Source organism: Zonotrichia leucophrys, chromosome 4 (assembly GCF_028769735.1).
Source record: "Zonotrichia leucophrys gambelii isolate GWCS_2022_RI chromosome 4, RI_Zleu_2.0, whole genome shotgun sequence".
NCBI lineage: Eukaryota > Metazoa > Chordata > Aves > Passeriformes > Passerellidae > Zonotrichia > Zonotrichia leucophrys.
Genome location: NC_088173.1, coordinates 55201340 through 55212408, shown reverse-complemented (window position 1 = coordinate 55212408; position 11069 = coordinate 55201340). Strand labels below are relative to the sequence as shown.

Genomic DNA, 11069 nt, shown 5'->3' with positions numbered 1-11069 from the left:
GGCCAAGAGTGTCTTACATCTTTGCTCTGTACCTGTTGCTTGCATATTCATTACCCAAAACATTGGCTTTTACAGTGAGTGACCCACACCTTGCATGAAATTAAGATACTAGTTCAACTACAATTTAAAAAAAAAGATATATTGAAAATACAGCATCTATTTTACTCCACTTCCTCTGGCAAAGTCATTTTAAGCTTTTTCTCTTCTGAAGCCAGAAGAGAAGTAGAGGGGGGTTTCTCATATAACAAAGGACACTTTTGAGCTTACATATAAGTGTCTGGGGTTCACAAGCCTCCTAAAGAACAGGGAAGAAAAACAAAAAGGCAGAAAGGTGGAATGACTGCATTCTGGACAATCACCTATTTAGGTAAACATAAAGAAGCAGTTCCTGTCCTTTCTTCATTTTGTCCTGTTCTCAAGAAACAGGTATTTTAAGCCATCTGCAAATTTTCCTTTTGAGAAATGCACTTAACAGGAAAAGAGCCCTATGTTTCTGTCTGGCCTGTTAAATCAAAAGCATAACCAGTCATTCAGGCCACCCCTAGCTCACAGCTACATCCATTGTTATCAGAAATGACATTGTGGGATTGCCAAACCCTACTTCTATCTCATATAACGTAACCTTTAAAGAATAACTAAGGAAGATGTTTCCATTTTACAGAGCTTCTATGGGTAACTGTGATAAATAATCTTCATTGCATGGACTATTTTACTTCAAATTATCCAAGAGCATTCCTTGTCACCTGTAATAGAAAGCTCTTTGGTGCTGGTACACATTCTCATCCTGAAATGAAATCATGTAAATGGATACAGAAGACACTTATGGTGGTCTGTACCAAGAGAATACACTCAAGCTTTTGTAGAGGTGAGGATTTCAATTGCCTCATTTTTATATTTTTTAAGGAAATTATTATGCTATCTCTTTCTACTCCTTTGCCCTAAATTCTTTACTTGGTGGTAAGGAAAATAACAAAAGCAAGGAGTTCACAGAAGTGGCATCAGCATTGTGTCAGGTTGCAACAATTAAAACAAGCATTGTTTTATATTCTTACCAGATTTGCCACTACTTCCTTTTGAGCACATAAGTGAATGAGTATTGTGTTGGATACTCAGATCTGTTACTGAAAGACTTTGTACAATGAGCATTTCTACCTGGGATTCTCAGAAAGACATCAAAGTAGTCTGAAGGCAAACAGCTCTCCAGAGGTGAACAGAGTGTTATTACACCTTCAGTAAACCCAGGTGAAGGGGAATGAAAGACAAAGATACCCTGAGTCAAGTACGGTATTTAAAATCTACATGAACATCTATTTTACAGAAAAAGCAATGAGATGGGGTGGAAGTCTCCAAGAAAGTGTAATTAGATGGTTAAACAATTAAATATTGAACAACTATTGATCATTTTTGTACAAAGTTTATTAAGATGTTCAGAAGAATGAATTTTAAAAATCATGTAGCAAATAGTAATTTTAATTCAGATTACAAGGCAACTTAAAACACTTAGAGCAATTATATAGCTGACAAATAAAAATACAGCTATAATAACCATCCCTGAGCAATACTGCATTTTAAATGTTGTAATAAAGAAAGTTACTCAAATGTACCTGTGTATGCAGACAAAATTGGTAAAACCTTCTACAAATTGAAGACCTGAAGATAAGCAACTTACACTTTAAAGATGTGAAGCATGACTGGTTTTGGCAAATTTAATTTTTACATTTAAACAAATCAAGCTGTTAACTTATCCTATAAACTACTTCAAGTAGTGCTGAATGCACTTTATTTTGGTTTGTCTGATCCTTTGTATTACATACTACTAGGTCCCAACTTTTTTCATTAATGGAACAGTAACAACCAAAGACAATGTGCATTCTCTGTCATTACTAAACATTCCGTGTGTTCAGCAGTGGTGTGGATTTGGAAGTCAGAGTGAAGAACACAGTATCCTTTGGCAGTCCAGACTTCAAGCAACACTCACAAGGAGTAGATTTTAACAGGTTTCAATACCCAATTTCTACATTCTCCTATTTTCCAGAAGGCGTGCATGGAAAAGTATTTACACAAGGACCTACACAAAGTGGTCTAGCAACCAGACGGTGCCCACATCTTCAGACAGTTAATATCTCAGTCAACATGAACAGACATTTAATAAAAATAAAATGTTATTTTATTTTCCCAACTGAGTGTAACTAGTAGCTTTTAAGTTAATATCAGCCTCTTCATTGCTGAGTAAGGAAAATGGCAACTTCATTAACAGGCACTGCTAAGAATGAAAATTTGATTTACAGAAGAAAAAACTACCTGAATACTTTAAAACAGTACATACATAAAAGAATTTAATGTGTGCTCCAAATTTCTTGTGTAGTATTAATATCGTTCATTGTATTGCTGGTTATTCACAGCTTGATCATCCACCTTTGGCTGTGGACAAACTGTATGAGTACAAGTAGAATTTATTTATTTAATTGATGGCACTGCCAAATGTCAACCAGCTTTCCCTTTCCCTTATCCATACATTTTTTAAACACTAGCAGATCCGAATTCAAGACATTAGATAGTAAAGTACTTCCTACATGGTAACACATATAACAGCAGAAATTTAAGAGATCAAGAAATGCCTCCTGTAAGTAAGTTTACAAGTACAAACACAGGTTCCAGATAACAGTATTTTACCTGTCAATTCAAATGGAAAGAATATAGTATTAAAACCCCACAACACTTGATTTAAGTATCACTTACTTCCAAATCAAACAACATGATTTGAGCAGGAAGTTTGAGTAGGTAACCTCTGAGGCCTCCAGAGATAATATTTAAAGGTCCCTTTCAACATTAACTATTCTATGGTGCTATTATTTACTACCCATGTGCTTAATACTCAAATATAAATAGAAGCTTTACAGAGCTTTACAAAATGAAAGGCTTCATGTTACTAAGAGATATACAACACATTTATCTTCCAATTATTACCAAATCAGCTGCTTTTCCTATGGTTATGTCCACTGATTTATAAACCAAGTAGATTAAGAATTACTGTATTAGTTAAAACAAACAGGCAGTATTAGAAACAACAGAAGTACTGGAATGTAACAAAAGTGACATACACTTTGCAGGATTACAGTTACTTGAGTCCTTCATATGAAGCTGAAAGAAAAGAAAAAAACAAATTTAAGAAAAATCTTTGAATGTTCTATATACTGCACAAGCTGTATCATAAATGAATTCATGATTTTGGAACACCAAATAATAACTTGTCCCTAATTATTAGGCAAATAATTATTTGATCTAATATGGAATTTCCCCACATTCTTCAAGTGCAGAGGCAGAACATGGCTAATGACAGAACCAACAAACATGGACACGTTTGTATCAGCAAGTGTCACCCAATATTTTGCCACAGTAAAAAGGTTCTGAACTAAGTATTGTATTTTCAGAAGTCTGAGTTTTGTCAGAGTAGAAGATAATTATCTCCTTAAAAATCAGGTTTCTTGATATCTCAAAAATAGAGGGAAAAATGCAACAGTGGTTCAGCTTGTTATTAAAAAAAAATAAAATCTGAGTTTCACCATCCCAGACATTAAACACTTTTTGCCTACAACTTTGTCAGTACAAGAGGCTACACTCTAAATCCAGCAATCCAGCACAGTCTTCTTTTTGCTGCATTCCTAAAAATGCTGAGGGATCTCCTCATTAGAAAGTGGCAAGCAAAGCCAAGCAGGCTTCCTCCCCATTCCCTTGAGAAGTACAAGAAACAAGATCTGCTGAAGGAGGAGCTGCCCTGGATGATGAGAGACACCTGTGATACAGGGGACAGCCCATTTACTGAGCTCTGTTTGGTGTCATCCTTAGCTTTTTACATTTCACTGGATTCATTTGATAAGTATATCTAACAAAATATGTGGCAGTTATTGAGAATGCATTTTTCAAGTCAACAAAACAGATGGGTTGGCCTTTGAAAAGTTCTTTTTAAAAGAACAAATAACTTCTCCTATCTCTGGCAGTTTTCCACACAGCAGGTTGATCTGGACTGTGCATCACAGAAAATGAAAACAGCACACTTGAAGACAAAGACATGACAAAAATTTTTAATTAAAAAAAAAATGGAGAAGGCAACATCCATGGATGTTGATATCTTCTCCCCTTTACTATCAGGTCAAACAGCTTTACTAAGAAGTTACCCCAGTCTAGGTAAAAGCTGCAGGTTTTTGGCCTATACATCCCCAAACCGTTCATTCTCACTAATGTTTCTTTTCAATGTCTAGAATGGAATTTTAGAGAAGTGGAAAGGATATTCTCCCCCTTTTGATAATTGCACGTTCTCTGTTTTCTCTATATGCCACAAAATGTCACAATTTGAAGAATGCCCACAAAACATAGAGAAGGAACCTCTATACAGCCTCCCAATCCTTAAATGTCTAACAAAGCAGTTCCCACAACAAGATAAATACTTTTATGTGCTTAAAAAATTCAATTATTTACCTGAAGGGCTTATCCCAGGAGTGACACAAGCATCACAATACCCATGAACTGAATGAAGAGCAACACAGGTGTCAAAAATGACCAGACAGGCCACAAGGCAACATTGAAACTGGGAGTAAAAGCAGAAAGTATTTGGAAAGTTCAGTTGTCACATTACAGAAACATCAGGCATACAAAGAAAACATGTCAAAAGAAGAAATAAGATTTAAATTACTTAACCTGGAAATATACTTTGTTTCTGAAAACAAAACACATCAAGGGTAAAGGGTAAAGATACCTTTTACTTTCAGAAAATCTGTATCTGAAGCCCCTGAAAATGACCTACTCTTTGATTTTTCCATGGGCATACATGGCAGCTGAGAGAAGCCTTAATCTGAACTTTGATCCAGCGAGCTTTCAGTTAAGTGAAAAGACAAGGGGAAAACCAACTTATTTTACGTCTGACTTACAAGAATTACAGATTTGACTAATTATAAACCATAATTTTATAATTACCTTTATTTTTCTCAATCTTCCTTTTTTTAACCATTGCAACAAATACTGACTGATACCCTGATACAACAGCTAAACACGAGGAAATCAATTTTCGTGCAGAAAGCAAATAAATTAACTGGTACAATGGAATTTTCTTCATTCACATTTGCTCAGTTCTCATACAATCTCATAAGTAAAGCAACTCTTACTAAAAGTACCATTCTCAGATAAAATATAAACCATTAAAGCTCATACGGCAATAGTCAGAAGTCTAACATTTTGTGTATGTTTGCTAACTTGTAGATTGTTTGATAATGAAGAACTCTGACAGAAACTGACTGAACTGAATTTTTTCTCAGATAAAGAGACTGCACCTTTGTCTTAATTTGTAAACTGCACAAGTTGTTGCCAGAGGTGAGAAATTTACACAAATATAATTTCAGTTATCTCCTAAATTTTCCAGACAGAAAAGATCCAGTACATCTCTAAGTACACAATAGAAAGTTTCAACTGTTGCAACTCTTGCTTTGTGGATGAAAGTTGAAAGTGCAAGAAATTCTGCTACACAGAACTGGTATTGCCACCAATACACACAGCAGAATTACAGAAATGATAGCTCTTATAAAAGAGCCCATTAACACAGACTTTGGCAGAAGTTTGCACACAGTGTTTGAACTCACCAAATTGCTGCTGCTATGAAGGTAGCTGTTGTGATAGGAATCAGTGCAGGGTACTGCTCATCATAGTCCTGAATTCCACAGTACCACTCAAGATACAGTATGCAGTAAAAGGCCACACATAAACACACAGCCAACAAACAAATGCCACAGGAAAGCCACCAGCTGTGGGAAGAAAAGCACATTAAACCATGTTTAGCACAGTCACACTGCAGTTTGCACAGTAATCTTCACGCCAGTCAGCAAACAGAACAATATCTGTTAAAAACACAACTGTGGCCTAGAGTTCCTGTGGGTTTTACCTTAAACTGGTCTTACAAAACACTTTTTCCCCTTAAAGCTGTTAAACTGAGTTTAATTTTGCAATGAAACATTCATATATTGTCCCCTCAAATATTCTGGAAATTCAATGTGACAGATCTTGTCAGGAATCTACTATACTACCACACCAAAACCACTTTGTCAATAATAAAGTAAAATAGGCTCCACTCCAACTGTGCTTTTCACTATAAGTTAGACTGGTGATCTTTGTGCAACAGAAATGCTGCAGGAAGCTTCAATATGATTTCAGTTTGGGAACTCTCAAATTTAACAAGAAGCATGAAGATTATTCTTTACAACTGCTGATGAAAACCATGGAGGAATCCAGAATTTTAAACTCAAAATCATGAAAACACAGGGTATGTGATTATTTAGGGAGAGACACTTTTGAGCCTCTTTGAGGATACACTTCAAGACTAGTTCAGATAAGGCAACTTGGGAGGAAGATGCACTTTAATAAAATCTTATCTGAGGGTGTATTAACAAATAAAAATTTTGAAAAGTGAATCCTTACCATAACTTGATTACTAAATTACAAAGGGTAATCAATGATCTTCCTGCTCAGGTACCATGTGCTCTGGAATGGCACAGCAAACATAATATGCTAGTTTGAAATTTAGTACCATTGGAGAATCCTGCACTCAGAGAACTGTAGCCATGGCCTACCTACACAAGCAGTGCAGGAAGACAGGGTTGTAACCGCAAATTCTAATTACACCTTGGAGTCACTGGTTTTGCTGTCACAGTGAGCTGTATGAAGGGTATAACTAGCCTGGGAGAGCAGCCCCAGAGACCCTCCCAGCACAGAGCCCTGTGCAGCTTCCACACACTGATAGAACAATGCCAACAGCAAGGTGTTTTAAAAGCACTTCCAGCTGAAGCTATCTAAAAACATTTAACATACATCAATCCCATTGAAAATAATTTAATAGAAAATAAATGGACTAGAAGTAAAAATTACTTCACAGAAATTATTTCACTAATCTTTTGCTGACCTATTCAAAATCATCTACAATCTTCTAGAGAAATGAAAACTTCTCTTTGACCTCTATGTATTAATTTCAGGGGGTTTATTATAAAAAATAAAATCAAAACCTAAGTACTTCCAACAAAACAGGCAGCTATTTCTTGGACATAAATGAAAACTTGAAGGTACAGTATTAAAATGTCTGGTATCACAGCAAAATTTGTATGTACAAAGACAGCTCAGTCGAGTTTATAGAGAAAAAAACAACTGTAGCAAATTTTAAACACTGTATTTACTTTAAAATCAGGTAAATAATATCAGCTTAGGTGGTCACCTGGTCCAACCTCCCTGCTCAAGCAAGCTCAGCTACTGCCAGTTGCCCAGAATCATGTCCAGATGGTTTTTTCATGTCCAGATGGTTTTTGAGTATCTCCAAAGATGGAGATTCCACAACCTACCTGGGCAACCCATTCAGTGCTCAGACACCCTCACAGTAAAAACGTGTTTCCTAATCTTCAGAGGGAACCTCTTCCATTTCAGTTGGTGCCCACTGCCTCTGGTCCTGTCCTGGACACCACCGGAAAGAGCCTGGCTCTGTCTTCTTTGCACCCTCCCTTCAGGTATTTACATGCATTGACAAAATGCCTCTGAGCCTTCTCTTCTCCAGGATGAACACTCCCAGGTTTCTCTATTCCTACTGCAGATCTTGTTCATCCATGATTTAAAATACAGTGACCAGATGTAACAAACTGAGTATGATTATAGGACTAAAACACACCTTTTTGTAAGAAAATATACCTTACCTATCTGCTTGCAGAGTTTCTTTGATATTTTTTAAAAAATCAAAGTAGTATGTCACAGCTATTGATGCCAAAATCCAGAATGCAGAATGAATATTCAGTCTGTTAAGAGGCTTCATCGTCTTCTCTACAGCTGTAGACTCTTCTGTAAAGAAGAACATAATTATAGCACTAAAGCCAGTCATTAAATGAAGTATGATTATAGTTACATAAAGCATGATACTTTATCTTTTTAATTCATTTATCTCGGGAGATTATTCGACTCATCATAATACACTTTGTGCTACAAATATTCTGAAGAACTCTGAACATTTACTGAAATGAAACAGACTAAACAAAGTACCCGTTGATAAAAGGATAAAGCAGTAACAATCAGCACAACACTGTATCTGTGTATCTTTTTAGGAAACAGCCGACAAGATTTTGTAAGGGTTGTTTAACTAATGAAAAAGCCCTGGTTTTACGAAACAATTTTTATTAATTTAGCATATAGAATTTCAGGTTTCCAATCACTAATTTATTTTTTACCCTTCTTTATGAATTTTAGAATTTGCAAAACGATTGCAGGCATCATTTTCTTGTTCTCAACTGCAGATAATTCACAAATTTTCAGCTGCAGTTTCAGGAGCTAGCTGGACTTACACTGCACACCTTCAGCAGGCAAACTGCAACGATCATTGTGCAGGAAACGACCTTCTCTTTTTCCCCTCATTACCACGTGCTGTTTTAGAGAGAGGGAGACATCAGAGCAAGCAGATGAGAAAGCCATTTTTGTGCACAATAACCACGTAAGACAATATTTATACACACTGTCACAAAAGGTGTCAGAGGTATTTTTGATGTCTGAAGTTTATCACCAGGAGTTCCTGGTGGCCCGTGTGCCTTCAGCACTGTCACATGTGCCGACTCCTCCACACGCACCGCCACCAGCCGAGCGTACTCACAGCTCTGCCGGGGCTTACAGGCAGCTTTATTTTTCATTTCCTACATTCCTCCTCATCCTACTGGAGCTTGGGCCCGGAGCATTCGAGTATTTCATCCGCATCAGGCAGATCAGGCAGTCGGCGGCTGCCAGCCCCTCGCATCCCCCGCGCCCAGCTCGCAGCCAGGAGCGGACACCTGAGGGCAGCGGGGCCGCGCTCCGCGCCGCTCCGCCCGAGGCGGCCCCGCTGCCGTCCCAGCGCCCGCCCGGCGGGGCCGGCACCGCTCCCCGCGCCCCGGCAGCACCCACCGGCCGTCCCGCCGCCCCGGGCAGGCGGCTGCGGCTGCTGCGGGTCCCGGGGCTCCGGCCCGCGCCGCCCCGGGCGCCGCAGCCTCGGGAGCGCGTCCCCGCCGCCGCCGGGCTCCATGTTGGGCCGCTCCGGCAGTGACGCGGCGGGGCGGGAGCGCGGCGGCCGCCACCGCCCCGGCGTGAGGGGCAGCGGCGGCGGCCGGGCCAGGGCCCGCCGGTCCGGGGTCCAGAAACAGCTTCGGGAATCGCGCTGAGCCTCCCTGGAGGGAGCGAGCACTGCCGTGTACAGCCGAGTGCCGCACTGAAGGCTGTGGTGCCGAAATGATTCAGAAAAAACCCCAAAAAACTCTGTGGGTAGAAATGTTTTCCTCATCTGCCAAGCAGATGTTCTCCAGGGCAGATGTTAGGGAAATCTCGATTTCTGTGACACAAACCAGTGGTGTAGGTTTAAAATGATTGTGGCATGATGCTAATTACACCAAGCTCTGAGGTTCGATCCCCGTAGGAGCCGCTCACTCAAGGGTTGGATTCCATGACCCTTCTGGGACCCTCCCAACTCGGAATATTCTGGGACTGTGAAATGCAGAGCTCTGGGGGCTTTCCAGAGCCATACAGGGAATCCTGTAGCACTCGAGACTGCAGCTCGTAACTGCAACAATAAACATATTTGCAAGACAAACTATGTCAAAGTTAAATAAAATGGTAAAATAGATTGTTTCAGTTCTATAGTTGATGTCCGCATAAGTAAATACCAAATTCACATCAGCATGTTTCTGCAAACAAAACCTTGAAACCAATTGGGCTTTCTTGTTTATTCACATGGACAAATTCAAAACTAGTCAATTTTGCTGGCAGGCTAACCTTAGGTCTGGTCATTATAAGAATAATATGAATATTAAGAGTGAATATGTGTGCTGTATCTTCTGGGGTATGTTCAGTGATTAAGCCATTAGCATGGCTTTTAAAATAATTCTAATAGTAATGATCGATTAGGTTAATTACATGATCCATGTGATTCTTACAAAACCTGTGCTTTCTCGGAGAAAATTGTGTGGCATAATTCCACTTAAGGCAGAAGTCCTGCTGACTTCAGTGTGGAAGTACCTGTCCAATACAGCAGCAGCTTTTCTTTACAGTGGGATTAAATGTAGAAATATTCAATAAAAGCTCAGATTATTATAAGGGATATTAAAGAAACAAGAACCTAATTTCAGTATGTGTGTTTTATTTACCAAATCAAATTTGCTAGCTGTATATAGATTAAAGTTCAAAAATCCAAGTGTTTCATAATCTGATTGTACTTTTCATCTCAGAAGGCAAAATATTTTGCATTAAAACAATGATTATGAGAAATGTGTTAAATTTTCACTTACCACATGCATTCTTTGCATATTGTGCAGCATTTATCAACAGAAATGCCTTGCAGATACTTCCTCTGTAGTTTTATGTTGAGAAAACAGGAAAATCAAAAAGAATGGAATGTAGACTGTGGATAAATAATTATGTATTTTATCAGTAAACCCTAAAAAACCCTAAAAAGACCCTTAATTTTTGGCAATCCTAAGGGAAGAAACAAACTGGTAGAAACTAATTAGGGTAAAAGCTAAACTTTCTGTGACTTGCACTGTTTTTAAGCTGTTCTAAACCTGCTGGCTAACTGTATTTTCCTAAATATACTATTGTGTGTTTTATTAATGACTGAGATTCTAGGGACAAGGGAAAACGGGGTTCTCATTATTCTTTATTACTGCACATTGAATTTAAGTAAATTCAGCCTAAAAGATACAAGAACAGAAAAAATAAATCTTTTTCTGCAGAAAGACAGGCCTTCATTTACATCTGAATTTCATGTGAGAGGTGTCATAGTAAGTAGAAATTGTTTTCCCAGCCTTAGAACATGTATCACATAAGGGCCAACCACACTGCAGTCCTTATGACTACAGGGATTATTCTTTATGTAGTTCAGTTGAATATTTTGAAGTTAGCAGCTCATGGGAGATCAGAGCTCTGCTTTCTTATCAATGAAATAGAGGTTTCTTTGTTTTATTTCCTTTGAGTGAAATGACTACCTCAGCCTTCACTTTCATCTTAGTGATTCAAATAAGAAACAAAGGAAATCTTCG

The 11069-nt window shown here is 38.4% G+C and overlaps 1 protein-coding gene across 3 annotated transcripts; it reads right to left on the bottom strand.

Annotated features, from left to right (window-relative positions):
• Positions 1–1398: 1398 nt before the first annotated feature.
• TMEM128 (transmembrane protein 128) lies at positions 1399–9064 on the bottom strand. 3 transcript variants are annotated; one of them, XM_064712408.1, is made up of 6 exons: positions 8947–9041; positions 8367–8436; positions 7719–7860; positions 5631–5792; positions 4477–4585; positions 1399–3141 (listed from the first exon to the last, which is right to left on the bottom strand). In XM_064712408.1, the coding sequence occupies exons 2-5, from the start codon at positions 8425–8427 to the stop codon at positions 4486–4488; spliced, it is 465 nt and encodes a 154-aa protein (XP_064568478.1). In that variant the 5' UTR covers positions 8428–8436; positions 8947–9041; the 3' UTR covers positions 1399–3141; positions 4477–4485. The 3 variants fall into 3 exon arrangements, with proteins under 3 accessions (XP_064568478.1, XP_064568477.1, XP_064568479.1); XM_064712407.1 differs by lacking the exon at positions 8367–8436 and having other exon boundaries at positions 8947–9064; XM_064712409.1 differs by lacking the exon at positions 8367–8436 and having other exon boundaries at positions 7719–7886; positions 8947–8981.
• Positions 9065–11069: the final 2005 nt, after the last annotated feature.